Genomic DNA, 15907 nt, shown 5'->3' with positions numbered 1-15907 from the left:
TTTTTAACACTTTTATGATTCGGGAGCCTTCCTGATCCCTGAGAGTTTTAATCAGATTTTTTTTTTTTTTTTTTAAACTGTCATTGCTCAAAAAATAATAATGAATCAATATCAATGTTATGAATTATTGACCTATTTAAGGCTCCAATTCACATCAAATATTACACTTTGAATTTTTTGAGGTGGAAAATGTTGCATACTTTGTGTTTTGCCGTAAAAAAAAACAGGGTTTTCTTTAACTAAAAGGGCATAAAAATAATTATTTAAAAAAAAAAAACAACTTTATATTGACGGATTGATCTAGAGTTGATCTAGAGATTTAAGTGTTGAGAGTAAAATATAAAAAAATAATATATGACTTATTTTTAACACTTTTATGATTCGGGAGCCTTCTAGATCCCTGAGAGTTTTAATCTTTTTTTTTTTTTTTTTTAAACTGTCATTGCTCAAAAAATAATAATGAATCAATATCAATGTTATGAATTATTGACCTATTTAAGGCTCCAATTCACATCAAATATTACACTTTTAATTTTTTGAGGTAGAAAATGTTGCATACTTTGTGTTTTGTCATAAAAAACAGGGTTTTCTTTAACTAAAAGGGCATAAAATATATATATTTTTAAAAAATAAAACTTTATATTGACAGATTGATCTAAAGTTGATCTAGAGCAGGGGTCACCAACGCGGTGCCCGCGGGCACCAGGTAGCCCGTAAGGACCAGATGAGTAGCCCGCTGGTCTGTTCTAAAAATAGCTCAAATAGCAGCACTTACCAGTGAGCTGCCTCTATTTTTTAAATGTTATTTATTTACTAGCAAGCTGGTCTCGCTTTGCCCGACATTTTTAATTCTAAGAGAGACAAAACTCAAATAGAATTTGAAAATCCAAGAAAATATTTCAAAGACTTGGTCTTTACTTGTTTAAATAAATAAAAAAAAAATTTTACTTTGCTTCTTATAACTTTCAGAAAGACAATTTTAGAGAAAAAATACAACCTTAAAAATGATTTTAGGATTTTTAAACACATATACCTTTTTACCTTTTAAATTCCTTCCTCTTCTTTCCTGACAATTTAAATCAATGTTCAAGTAAATTTATTTTTTTTATTGTAAAGAATAATAAATACATTTTAATTTATTCTTCATTTTAGCTTCTGTTTTTTCGACGAAGAATATTTGTGAAATATTTCTTCAAACTTATTATGATTAAAATTCAAAAAAATTATTCTGGAAAATCTAGAAAATCTGTAGAATCAAATTTAAATCTTATTTCAAAGTCTTTTGAATTTCTTTTAAAATTTTTGTTCGGGAAAATCTAGAAGAAATAATGATTTGTCTTTGTTAGAAATATAGCTTGGTCCAATTTGTTATATATTCTAACAAAGTGTAGATTGGATTTTAACCTATTTAAAACATTTCATCAAAATTCTAAAATGAATCTTAATTGGGAAAAATTAATAATGATGTTCCATAAATTCTTTTTTAAATTTTTTCAAAAAGATTCGAGTTAGCTAGTTTTTCTCCTTTTTTTCGGTTGAATTTTGAATTTTAAAGAGTCAAAATTGAAGATAAACTGTTTTTAAAATTTAATTGTAATTTTTTTCGTGTTTTCTCCTCTTTTAAACCATTCAATTAAGTGTAAATATCATTAATTATTAATAATAACAGAGTTAAAGGTAAATTGAGCAAATTGGCTATTTCTGGCAATTTATTTAAGTGTGTATCAAACTGGTAGCCCTTCGCATTAATCAGTACCCAAGAAGTAGCTCTTGGTTTCAAAAAGGTTGGTGACCCCTGCTGTAGAGATTTAAGTGTTGAAAGTAAAAAATACTAAAAAATGTATGACTTATTTTAACACTTATGATTCGGGAGCCTTTTAGATCCCTAAGAGTTTTAATCTGATTTTTTTTTTTTTAAACTGTCATTGCTCAAAAAATAATAATGAATCAAAATCAATTTGATGAATTATTGACCTATTTAAGGCTCCAATTCACATCAAATATAACACTTTGAATTTTTTGAGGTGGAAAATGTTGCATACTTTGTGTTTTGCTATAAAAAAAACAGGGTTTTCTTTCATTAAAAGGGCATCAAAATAAGTATTTTTAAAAAAAATAAAACTTTATATTGACAGATTGATCTAAAGTTGAGCTAGTGATTTAAGTGTTGAAAGTAAAAATTACAAAAAAATTGATGACTTATTTTTAACACTTTTATGATTTTGGAGCCTTTTGGATCCCTAAGAATTTTAGTCAGATTTTTTCTTAAACTGTCATTGCTCAAAAAATAATAATGAATCAATATCAATATTATGAATTAATGACCTCCAATTACTTCACATCAAATACACTTTGAAATATTTTTTTGGGGGGAAATGTTGCATATTTTGTGTTTTGCCATAAAGAACAGGTTTTTTTTTTAACTAAAAGGGAAGAATGAAGAGAGCCAAAGTAAACGTGACGAGGAGAGCCGCTACCTGTGTATCTGTCCGTTCTTGTGCAGGTACTCTAGGCCATCCAGCACATCCTTCAAGACGGTGGCTATGCTGGCCTGGTCCAGGACGCCCGTCTTGTGCTCGCCTCGTGAGATGATATGCTTGATCACGTCCAGCACCGAGCCTGAGAGGGGATCATAAATAAAACCAATCAATCAAATACATATCGGTTTCCTGGCATTGCAGTGCGTGGTTAACTTCTCCTGCCTGCTAATCACCAAAGCCAGGTGTAATTACGAGCCATCAAGTCGAATATAAATCACATTCGGTGTGCAAAAACACAATTACTGATACATTAGTCAGATCATTCTGTGGTGAGCCGCTGATGAAGTGTGTGGTCAAAAAAAGCCAGGGAGTCAGAGGATGTTTATTGCTACTTAAAGACTGCATCGCTCTTTTACCAGCACAGCATCTCTTCTTCAAAACAACAATTCTTTCTGGGTGACATTTTCACCCAACATTCTCCATTGGACACATTTGTTTGGCCACCAATAGGGCTTGAGAGTGTGACCGACGCAATGCATTGTGGGTCCTGCTGGCCTCTGACTAGATTCTCTACACGTCAGAATGCAAGACTTTGTTCTTTCCTTTGACAAGTTCAAGACATGGCGCAAACGTGAGGCATCACTGACTGCTTCAGGAGAAGAAGAAAAAACATTTGGTGAGATTTTTCCTCATTTTCAGCGTGAAAGTAAAGCCAACGAAGTCGGGTTAGTAATAATAATAATAATAATAGATTTTATTTGCAAAAAAAACCCACTTTACATTGAGCAAACAACCTCAAAGTGCAACAGTGCATAAAAATAAAAATTAGGGATGTCCGATAATGGCTTTTTGCCGATATCCGATATGCCGATATTGTCCAACTCTTTAATTACCGATACCGATATCAACCGATACCGATATCAACCGATATATACAGTCGTGGAATTAACACATTATTATGCCTAATTTGGACAACCAGGTATGGTGAAGATAAGGTACTTTTTAAAAAAATGAATCAAATAAAATAAGATAAATAAATTAAAAACATTTTCTTGAATAAAAAAGAAAGTAAAACAATATAAAAACAGTTACATAGAAACTAGTAATTAATGAAAATTGGTAAAATTAACTGTTAAAGGTTAGTATTATTAGTGGACCAGCAGCACGCACAATCATGTGTGCTTACGGACTGTATCCCTTGCAGACTGTATTGATATATATTGATATATAATGTAGGAACCAGAATATTAATAACAGAAAGAAACAACCCTTTTGTGTGAATGAGTGTAAATGGGGGAGGGAGGTTTTTTGGGTTGGTGCACTAATTGTAAGTGTATCTTGTGTTTTTTATGTGGATTTAATTTTTTTAAAAAACTAAAAAAAACAACAAAAAAAACGATACTGATAATAAAAAAAACGATACCGATAATTTCCGATATTACATTTTAACGCATTTATCATCTCTAATAAAAATAAAAAATAAAAAGATAATACAAATAAAAATAAAAACTAGAACAGCCTAATAGCTAGAAATAGTATGCATGTATCTAAAAAAAAAAAAAAGAGGCTTTTTTAAAAAGAAGGGTTTAAAGCATCCACAGTCTGTGGTGCCCTCAGGTGGTCAGGGAGAGCGTTCCACAGACTGGGAGCGATGGAGCAGAAAGCCCGGTCTCCCATTGTTCGTAGCTTTGTCCTCTGAGGTTGGAGGAGGTTAGCCTGTCCGGAGCGGAGGTGTCGTGTGGAGGATTTGGTGGTGAGTAGTTCTTTAAAAGGTAGAGGGGGGCATTTCCATGGAGGCACTGGTAGGTTAGTAGGGAGACTTTGTATTCAATCCTGAGTGGAACAGGAAGCCAGTGAAGGGATTTGAGAATTGGTGTGATATGGTCGTATTTCCGCACTCTCATCAGGATCCTAGCAGTGCTATTCTGTATGTATTGCAGCTTCTGGATGTTCTTGCTGGGGATCCCGCCAAGAAGTGCGTTGCAGTGAGCTAATAAGGACGATAAATGGCCTGGATAGCAACCGTGAGACGATCAAAGATGACTTTTAACGCCATCACCTGGTACATGTTGGTGTGTTTTCAATCAAAGCGGGTTTTATTTGGTTTCCCGCGTAGTATAGCTCGGTTCTCTCATGAAGTCTGTCATGACTCATGATTACCGTAAATTCCAAACTATAAGCAGCTGCTTTTTTCCCTACGCTTTGGACCCTGCGGCTTATAAGTGAAGTGAAGTGTGAAGTGAATTATATTTATATAGCGCTTTTCTCTAGTGACTCAAAGCGCTTTACATAGTGAAACCCAATATCTAAGTTATGTTTTAAACCAGTGTGGGTGGCACTGGGAGCAGGTGGGTAAAGTGTCTTGCCCAAGGACACAACGGCAGTGACTAGGTTGGCAGAAGCGGGGATCGAACCCGGAACCCTCAAGGTGCTGGCACGGCCACTCTACCAACCGAGCTATACCGCCCCAAAAATTGGTGCGGCTACTTTAAAGATTTTTCTTTGCTGACGGCCACGATGCAAATAGTTAAAAAAAAAAATCAAGCAACTACACTAAATAGGTGTGTTATTGTCTTTGCTATGGCGCCATCTTTTGCACGAGTCCGCTCACTGCGGGTGCTGCATTGCCCTTGTGCTTAAACTGAGCTTTCAACCGGACCTACGAGTGACGTCTTCTAGCCGTCCATGGCGTTTTTACTTGTAGGGGGTGTTCATTCATCACTCTAAGCAACGTTTGTAAGTTTTACAATATAACTAAAACAATTCTTACCTATAAAGCGACCCATGTGTGACGTCTGTAGGAGTGTTTTTGTGCATATTTGTACGTGCTATCGTAATGTAATGACGCTATCGTCGTTAGTATAAGCTAGTATGCTAACAGGCTTACGAGTATCTGTGTTAGCAATATTAACTAACAATGGCATTATTTTCGTACTGTTTCAGTTTCACAAATTCCTCAGTAAATTCACCAAAACGTCACTGTGGAGTTATTGAGTCCGTTTGGCTGAATGGAGAGCTAGCTTGCGCAGCTAGTGGGTCCATGACCATGACTTCTGTTTTGTTTGATCAGCCGTTTTACAGACACCATTTGGAAACAATGAAGGCATGTAAATAAACATTTACACAATATTTCTGTGTAAATAACTCCTTTCACAACGTTTATATCTGCGGCTTGTATATGGAAAAACCGAGTGGGTGCCACTTTTATACTGGTGTGCTCTATAGCCCAGAAAATATGGCAGTAGTGCTGTTGAAAAAGAGAACGTGATGCGTCTATGAAATGAATACATCGCCGTGAAATGATAAAAATAAGTCAATATTACATGTTATTATGAATGTTACTACATTACATATTTATTTACGGCAGGGGTCACCAACGCGGTGCCCGCGGGCACCAGGTAGCCCGTAAGGACCAGATGAGTAGCCCGCTGGCCTGTTCTAAAAATAGCTCAAATAGCAGCACTTACCAGTGAGCTGCCTCTATTTTTAAAATTTTATTTATTTACTACTAATCTCGCTTTGCCCGACATTTTTAATTCTAAGAGAGACAAAACTCAAATAGAATTTGAAAATCCAAGAAAATATTTCAAAGACTTGGTCTTTACTTGTTTAAATAAATACTTTTTTTTTTAAACTTTGCTTCTTATAACTTTCAGAAAGACAATTTTAGAGAAAAAATACAACCTTAAAAATGATTTTAGGATTTTTAAACACATATACCTTTTTACCTTTTAAATTCCTTCCTCTTCTTTCCTGACAATTTAAATCAATGTTCAAGTAAATTTATTTTTTTTATTGTAAAGAATAATAAATACATTTTAATTTATTCTTCATTTTAGCTTCTGTTTTTTCGACGAAGAATATTTGTGAAATATTTCTTCAAACTTATTATGATTAAAATTCAAAAAAATTATTCTGGAAAATCTAGAAAATCTGTAGAATCAAATTTAAATCTTATTTCAAAGTCTTTTGAATTTCTTTTCAAATTTTTGTTCGGGAAAATCTAGAAGAAATAATGATTTGTCTTTGTTAGAAATATAGCTTGGTCCAATTTGTTATATATTCTAACAAAGTGCAGATTGGATTTTAACCTATTTAAAACATGTCATCAAAATTCTAAAATTAATCTTAATCAGGAAAAATTACTAATGATGTTCCATAAATTATTTTTTTAATTTTTTCAAAAAGATTCGAATTAGCTAGTTTTTCTCCTTTTTTTCGGTTGAATTTTGAATTTTAAAGAGTCGCAATTGAAGATGAACTGTTTCAAAATTTAATTGTAATTTTTTTCGTGTTTTCTCCTCTTTTAAACCGTTCAATTAAGTGTAAATATCATTAATTATTAATAATAACATAGAGTTAAAGGTAAATTGAGCAAATTGGCTATTTCTGGCAATTTATTTAAGTGTGTATCAAACTGGTAGCCCTTCGCATTAATCAGAACCCAAGAAGTAGCTCTTGGTTTCAAAAAGGTTGGTGACCCCTGATTTACGGCATGTATATAAAATGTTAATGGAGGTGTTTGGGTGTTTTAGAGCACTTTATTGTCATGATCCGTGGCCCGGATCATGTTTTTGTTATTTTCTGCTGGTTTTGGACTCCCCTAGTTCCTGTTGTTGTGCACTCTTGAGTTTGTTTAGTTACCATGGCTGCTTATTATTTTCACCTGCCTCTGATTGGTGTTCGGGACGCTCACCTGTTTCCCGAGCACTAATCAGAGGCATTATTTAAGCCTGCCTTTGCCAGTCAGTCGGCCTGGCTTCTTTGTTTGCTTCACGCTTCTGTTACGTGGGTATTCCTGTCTCTAGTCCTTGCTAAGTGCTAAGCTTGCATCCAGTGCGATCGGCACTTTTTTCCTTCGTCTGGTTTTTCTGTTTTTTTGGTGCTTCGTTGATTTTCAAGATTAAATTATGTTCCTACCTGCAAGTCATGTCCGGAGTCGTCCGTTTGCATCCCGGGAGAACGGTAGCGTAAACCCATCCGTAACAGAAGCGTGAAGCAAGCAAAGAAGCCAGGCCGACTGACTGGCAAAGGCAGGCTTAAATAATGCCTCTGATTAGTGCTCAAAATCGTGTCAAACCTCAGGTTTCTGACCAAGGAAGAAGCGAGCGGCCATGGAGACCAGAAGATCAGGTGCAGACTGGGCTGAAAGCCAAGTTGTCATGCAGCAGGTGGGGTTGGGGTCTGCCGCAAAGGCAAGATGGGGTTAGAGCAGAGCGCTGCTGGCTCGGACTAAAAAAAGGATATATAGATTACAGCGGTTATGGCGTTGCATAAGCAAACTTAAGCGTGGAGTCATCAGCAAAGCTCCCTCGGTCAGCAGTTAGGAGGAGCATCGAGGGGCAAATCCACTGACTTGTGCTAAAACTCCCAAAGTCGATGGCAATCTTCCTCCAGTGTGATTCTACTCTATCAGGCATCCACTTTCCGCTCTGCCAAGACTGCTTATTCATCTCCCAGGAATACAAAGCTGTGGTTTTGACTGCCTGTCCCTCTGATCCGTGGTCCTTCTTGTGGTCACATGACACTTTCACATCAGGAACGCAGCGACCTCATGACTCACATCTTCAATCAACTGAAATGTTGGAACTTCCACACACAATAAATGCTTCTGGGCAGGGAAGAACGTGAAATATGAGGACGTTCCAGTGTGATTTACTCATGTATAACATGACCTGTTAAATGAACTGCAGAAGTCACACTCATGACTTTGATACACAATACATAATGCAGTATATATATATATATATATATATATATATATATATATATATATATATATATATATATATATATATATATATATATATATATATATATATATATATATATATATATATATATATATATACATACACATACACACACACACATATATACATATTACAGTATATATACATATATATATATGTACATATATTATATATACTGTAATATGTATATTTATGTGTGTGTGTGTGTGTGTGTGTGTATGTGTATATATATATATATACTGCGTATATATATATATATATATATATATATATATATATATATATATATATATATATATATTACGGCTGCAACTAACGATTAATTTGATAATCGATTAATCCGTCGATTATTACTTCGATTAATCGATTAATAATCAGATAAAAGAGACAAACTACATTTCTATCCTATCCAGTATTTTATTGGGAAAAAAACAGCATACTGGCACCATACTTATTTTGATTATTGTTTCTCAGCTGTTTGTAAATGTTGCAGTTTATAAATAAAGGTTTATTTAAAAAATATATATATATATATATTTTTTTAATTAAAAAAAAGCCTCTGCGCATGCGCATACCATAGATCCAACGAATCGATGACTAAATTAATCGGCAACTATTTTTATAATCGATTTAATTGATTAGTTGTTGCAGCCCTAATAGATAGATAGATATACATACATATATCCATTCATCCATCCATTTTTTACCGCTTGTCCCTTTCTGGGTCGCGGGGGGTCGCTTACATGTATATACATATATATATATACACACGTATATACATATATATATACACACACGTATATACATATATATATATACACACGTACAATATATACATATATATCTATACACACGTACAATATATACATATATATATATACACACACACATGTATACACATATATATATATATATATACACACACATATATACATATATAAACATATATATACATATATGTACTGTATATATATATATATATATATATACATATATATATATATACATACATATATATATATATATATACATACATACATATATATATATATATACATATATATATATATATATATATATATATATATATATATATATATATATATATATATATATATATATATATATATATATATATATATATATATATATATATATATCTATCAATATATATATTTATATATATATATATACATGTACTCGAACGAGTATGACGATCCTCCTGGTAGGGGTGTATCCCTTTATGGAGGATGCCTGTGCGTGACTTTGTTTTACGTGGGGAGACTGGTGCACAGACAGTCACCACACGATCCTTGACAGGGGTCCAGAGGCATGGAGTTCAAGACGACTGGGGACCCTTTTCTGCTGCAGCCTTCTTCCGCCTGCTCCGCCGTTGAGGTCTTCACCGTATCCCTAACTAGGGGGCAGTCAGGTAATAGGCCTTTGCCAAGGGCCACCTGGGGTAACAGTAGTAAATGGGTTAACCTCCTAGTGCCCCAAGACCCCATAGAGGAGCCTCCACTGCCGGATGCACTTTAACGTCATGCCCAGGACACATACTGTACATACATACATACATACATACATATACAGTACACACACACATACCTCGTTTAAGACCCTTCCAATTTGTGAACTTTTTTGATTTACGAACTTTATGATCAAGCCAAATATACCTCCGTGTGCATGCTCACAAAATTGCTTCATTCATTCATTTTGTGTCGCGCCTGCAAGCAAAAAGCAGGGCGCAGCATCTTTGGAGGCCTCCACAAATCACTTGCTGCGCGGTACACCACTCGTCACTTCTCAGCGCTTCAGCCTGGCTGCTTTTTCTGTGGGGTTTTTTTTTTCACCTTTTGACAAATCTGTCCTTGCTGTCAACTCTACGAGAGTCCCAAAAAGACAACAGCGTTTTTACAAAAAGACTATTTGCAAAGAGTGTTTTAATGGCGTTCACAAGTTTGGAAGAATCGAAGAACCACAGCATGCTTTAATTGTGATGAGAACTGACTTTTCTGGAAAAAATATGCCAAAGAAGACTTATTTCACAGGGGAGAGAACCTTTCTCGCCAGCTCCTATTTTGCCAACGTTAAAGCCCCAATTAGGAACTTTCAGTTTTGCTTGATTTTGGCGGCGCCAGTGGACCAAAGCGGTAGTGTTTTGCCAGAAGAAGACCACATTTCCCATGTAGCGCCACACGCTGACATGATTTGGTCTCTGATGTTAAATAGCAGACACCTTCAAGAAATGATCTTGGATTGTGCTACAAACATGACGCCACTACCAAGAATGTACCTGGGCGGAGGCAGGTCCCAAGCAAACAAAGACAGAGGAAGTAGTCGTAAAACTATCACGCTGGTGGCTATTTTTTGCTACCACGCAAATTTGCGATTAGCTCACGTTAGCATTAGCATTATCAGTGCACTTGGTTCACCCTGGACAAATGGCCACCTCATGGCATCAACCTATCCCCAGGTACAAGTCTTTGGAGGTGGGAGGGGCCTATCCCCAGGTACAAGTCTTTGTAGGTGGGAGGGGCCTATACCCAGGTGTATGTCTTTTTAGGCGGGAGGGGCCTATCCCTAGGTGGATGTATTTTTAGGCGGGAGGGGCCTATCCCCAGGTGCATGTCTTAGGAGGTGGGAGGGGCCTATCCCTAGGTGCATGTATTTTTAGGCGGGAGGGGCCTATCCCCAGGTGCATGTTTTTGGAGGCGGGAGGGGTCCATCCCCAGGTGCATGTTGTCTTTGGAGGTGGGAGGGGCCTATCCCCAGGTGCATGTCTTTTTAGGCGGGAGGGGCCTATCCCCAGGTGTATCTCTTTTTAGGCGGGAGAGACCTATCCCCAGGTGCATGTCTTTGGAGGCGGGAGGGGCCTATCCCCAGGTGCATGTCTTTTTAGGTGGGAGGGGCTTATCCCCAGGTGCATGTCTTTGGAGGTGGCAGGGGGCCTATTCCTAGGTGCATGTATTTTTAGGCGGGAGGGGGCCTATCCCCAGGTGCATGTCTTTTTAGGTGGGAGGGGCCTATCCCCAGGTGCATGTCTTTGGAGGTGGCAGGGGGCCTATTCCTAGGTGCATGTATTTTTAGGTGGGAGGGGCCTATCCCCAGGTGCATCTCTTTAGAGGTGGGAGGGGCCTATCCCTAGGTGCATGTATTTTTAGGCGGGAGGGGCCTATCCCCAGGTGCATGTCTTTGGAGGTGGGAGGGGCCTATCCCCAGGTGCATGTCCTTGGAGGCGGGAGCAAGCCAGACAGTCCAGTGAGTCAAGTAGTCGGTTCTCTAAAGCTGCATCCAGACAGGAGCTGGCATTGACGGAGTTAATGCTAGCTAGCTAGCCCCTCCCCCCGCAGACCGGCGGTTTGTAAACCCGACCGGGCCCGTCTCCATGGCAGACCTCGCCTGGGCCATCATTTAATTACTGCGCACAATAAAAGTCAACATCAAGGGCCGGCGTTTAAAAGGGGCCGAGTGAAACCGGAGACACCGTGCTAAGTGGTGTCGGCTGGCACTGGGAGACTTGTGTACTCGAGTAAATCCTGGAGGGTCCGACACGCCATCTGGGTGCTGTCAGTTACACCAGCAGCATGAATGGCAGAGGCCTTGCTGTGTCTTCAGTTCAACGCCGCTCAGGGGCCACGATTCACAGTTTGAACGCGACTTTGAGCACAAAACTTGAGGTTTGCCAACAAGTGTGACCGTGGACTTGTTCACGCGGTATGAACATTTCTGTCACGGTTATTGTGACCAAAATGATCACAGCTATCACTAGGATCGTGGCATTTTTAAATATGGTCAACGTTTTTTTTAAAAACGACTTTCTTTTTAGTTTTATTTCAATAAAAAACACGACACATGTGCCTCAAGTGGAACATTGAACGTGCATATGGAAGCAACACAAGCATTATGAACAAAGTAATATGGCAGAAACAGAATAATAACGTATATAAATACTAATAAATGTGAGGATTGTGCAAGATGGCACCTTAAGGACACTGCACTTTTTGTCCATATACAAAAGCCAAAAGCAGTGAAGTCGTCACGTTGTGTAAATGGTAAATAAAAACAGAATACAATGATTTGCAAATCCTTTTCAACTTATATTCAATTGAATAGACTGCAAAGACAAGATCCACAATTTGAAATGTGGACTCGTCAGACCACAGAACACTTTTCCATTTTGCATCAGTCCATCTTAGATGAGCTCGGGCCCAGCAAAGCCGGCAGCATTTCTGGGTGTTGTTGATAAATGGCTTTCAATTTGCAAAGTAGAGTTTTAACGTGCACTTACAGATGTAGCGACCAACTGTAGTTACTGACAGTGGTTTTCTGAAGTGTTCATGAGCCCATGCCGTGATATCCTTTACACACTGAGGTCACGGGCATTCAATGTTGCTTTTCTGCCTTGCCGCTTACATGCAGTGATTTCTCCAGATTCTCAGAACCTTTTGATTAAATTACGGACCGTTGATGGTGAAATCCCTAAATTCCTTTGCAATAGCTCGTTGAGAAATGTTGTTCTTAAACTGTTCGACAATTTGCTCACGCATTTAATATTCAGTGTTTTATTGTCCATCGTTAATATTGTAAATCCTACTTTCTTTATTTTCATGTACATTTTGACCCTAGTGTGTGAATGTGAGTGTGAATGTTGTCCGTCTATCTGTGTTGGCCCTGCGATGAGGTGGCCACTTGTCGCTTTCCGCCCGAATGCAGCTGAGATAGGCCCCCCCGCGACCCCAAACGGGACAAGCGGTTGAAAATGGATGGATGGACTTTGAAGTGCAGTTTTAGTCCCTTAATTGGAGAAACTGTGGTTTGTTTTGTTGTCTTTTCTGTTGCCAATTGCAATTGTATTACATGTTTTTAATGACTCCGAACATTGTATTTAATGCTTTCTAACGCCCTTGTGTGGGGTTCGGGTCTGTGGGACCCGTTTTAGATTTTTATTAAAAGAAAAATTATACAATTAATTAATTTTTCAAACTGAGACTCGCTGACTTTGGCTCATTGTCTGTGAAGAACATATATCCGAATACATATTTAATGACCACACACCATACACCCCACCTACACATTTCTATTACATATAAGATGTCCGGGGGCTAATAGAAGTGTGGAAATTGATGTTCTGTGTACTGCCCGCACACACACACACACACACACACACACACACACACACACACACACACACACACACACACACACACACACACACACACACAGCAGGCCTAGACAGGAGGAGGACAGAGTGTAGGTACACAGGACATCAGAGGGTCAAATGTGTGAGAAAATGAGAGCAGACAGTGTTGACAAACAATGTTGCAACCTTGTGTGGGACACAAAAGAAGAATCCCTGTAGGATGCAGAAACTGGCAGAGAAATTGCCATGCAACGTTCATATTGTTGTTACTCAGCCAGCGTTTGTGGGCCTGATGGACCCGTTGCATTTTGTGGCTTGTAATGCCTCACAATCAAACACTTTTATGTTAAAATACTGAACCGGTGTTTACCTTATCCCAATAAACATCCGTTCAGTATTTTAACATAAAAGTGTTTGATTGTGACGCATTAAAAGCCACAAAATGTAACGGGTCCATCAGGCCCACAAACACTGGCTGAGTAACAACAATATGTACAGAACGACCCCAGCCTATTAAGATTAAAGATTAAAGTACCAATGATTGTCACACACACACTAGATGTGGTGAAATTTGTCCTCTGCATTTGTCCCATCCCCTTGGGGAGCAGTGGGCAGCAGCGGCGCCACGCCCGGGAATCATTTTGGTGATTTAACCCCCAACTCCAACCCTTTGTTGCTGAGTGCCAAGCAGGGAGGTTATGGGTCCCATTTTTATAGTCTTTGGTATGACTCGGCTGGGATTTGAACTCCAACCTACCGATCTCAGGGCGGACACTCTGAACATTACATCATCACACCCAAGACAATGGGCACATACACACACACACTCCTTCCCCCACCCCACGCCTTCACCACCGCTTGTTTCCCCTCGGGGTGATGGACGGCTGGCAGCGCTTCATAGCAGCAGTCGACCTCCAGGACCCCAACTCCCCCCCCTCTCTTCCGAGTTGTCGTGATTAAATGTAACGTGTTTATGTGTGCATGGCATGGAGGTTTTTGTTCCCACTCCAGTCTGGGCCCCCTTAGGAGCCCAGTCTAGATTGTATTTTTGTACTCATCTTCTTCCCCAGCGTTTTACCTTTTTCTTATCTTTTACGGGGCGCCTTTGGCGACCCATCAGCGTTCCTGTTCTGTAACCCTGTACACTGTTTGTTTGTCTAGTCTTGAACGGGTTTTTGCTGAAAACATAGTTTTGTTGTACTTGTGCAATGACAATAAAGTCCTATCCTATCCTAATATGAATATTACACAACGGTTAAGGCCTTCATTTTAATACCTTTTAATGACCTGCGGTGCCATGTTTACTTCCGAAAGAAACAAAAGAAGGCAAGTGACTTCTCTTAATTAAGAAATGGTTAAACACTTCCTGCCTGTCAATGACGTTTCTACACTCCTGAGGTGCAATGAAACCAGATAGACTTGCCTCCTCTGGCTGCCTAATTGCAGCTCTGCCACGCCGGCCTGCAGGCTGTTATTAGCGCGGCCCTGTCATTAGCATCTCGCCAAGGGGAGGGGGCACACAATGAGGATCAGCGCTGTCACATTCCCCGCAATCACGGCCGGTATCAGCGGGAACGAGCCGCACTTTCATGCCGGGAGGCCCCGCCCACTGTTCCGATCCCTCAATAAGTGTCCGGATGTGACAGTTTCCAGCCACTTACCTCCACTCAGCAGCTTCATGACCAGCCACAGCTCGTCCTTCACCACAAAGGAGGTGTAGTAGGACACGATGTTGGGATGGTGGCACTGGCTCATGGCCTGGATTTCTTTCTGTGGAGAGAGAGACGCCGTCAGACATACTCTGTGGCTGCTTTCATGCCTTACACCCGACTACAAGTCAGAGTGTCCTTTGTGATATTTCCAAACAGATTTACAATACAGGCCAAAAGTTTGGACACACCTTCTCATTCAATGCGTTTTCTTTATTTTCTATTATTGTAGATTGTCACTGAAGGCATCAAAACTATGAATGAACACATGTGGAGTTATCCATCCATCCATCCATCCATCCATCCATTTTCTTCCGCTTATCCGAGGTCGGGTCGCGGGGGCAGCAGCCTAAGCAGAGAAGCCCCAGCCACTTCGTCCAGCTCCTCCCGGGGAATCCCGAGGTGTTCCCAGGCCAGCCGGGAGACATAGTCTTCCCAACGTGTCCTGGGTCTTAACCGTGGCCTCCTGCCAGTCGGACGTGCCCTAAACACCTCGGTGAAATAACTGAAAACATTTGATATTCTAGTTGGGTCTGTTTAGCTCAGGGGTCGGCAACCTTTACCACTCAAGGAGCCATTTTGGCAAGTTTCACAAATTAAAGAAAATAATGGGAGCCACAAAAAAAAAAAAAAAATTTAAAATGAAAAACACCGCATATAAAGCTTAAATTGCTTTGTGCTATGTTAACCAGGGGTCTCAGACACACGCACCGGCACGCACTTTAATATGGAAATTTGATCTTAGTGCGGCCCGCGAGATTTGAATGAATGGCGCTTGATAGCGTCATACTTGCCCCCCCTCTCATTATTTCCGGGAGACTC

At 39.1% G+C, this 15907-nt stretch overlaps 1 protein-coding gene across 1 annotated transcript in view; it reads right to left on the bottom strand.

Annotated features, from left to right (window-relative positions):
• The window catches only part of LOC133630366 (serine/threonine-protein kinase OSR1-like), a 96811-nt gene that overhangs the window by 44149 nt on the left and 36755 nt on the right, over positions 1-15907 (bottom strand). Inside the window, exons 3-4 of the mRNA XM_062021936.1 lie at positions 15038-15146; positions 2478-2619 (exon numbers count right to left, since the gene is read on the bottom strand). Coding sequence (XP_061877920.1) covers positions 2478-2619; positions 15038-15146 — 251 coding nt within the window. The remainder of the gene's footprint in view (positions 1-2477; positions 2620-15037; positions 15147-15907) is intronic.

This window comes from Entelurus aequoreus, linkage group LG15 (assembly GCF_033978785.1).
Source record: "Entelurus aequoreus isolate RoL-2023_Sb linkage group LG15, RoL_Eaeq_v1.1, whole genome shotgun sequence".
Classification (NCBI taxonomy): domain Eukaryota; kingdom Metazoa; phylum Chordata; class Actinopteri; order Syngnathiformes; family Syngnathidae; genus Entelurus; species Entelurus aequoreus.
Note: the sequence above shows the minus strand (reverse complement) of the source record. Positions and strands in the feature narration are given on the sequence as shown.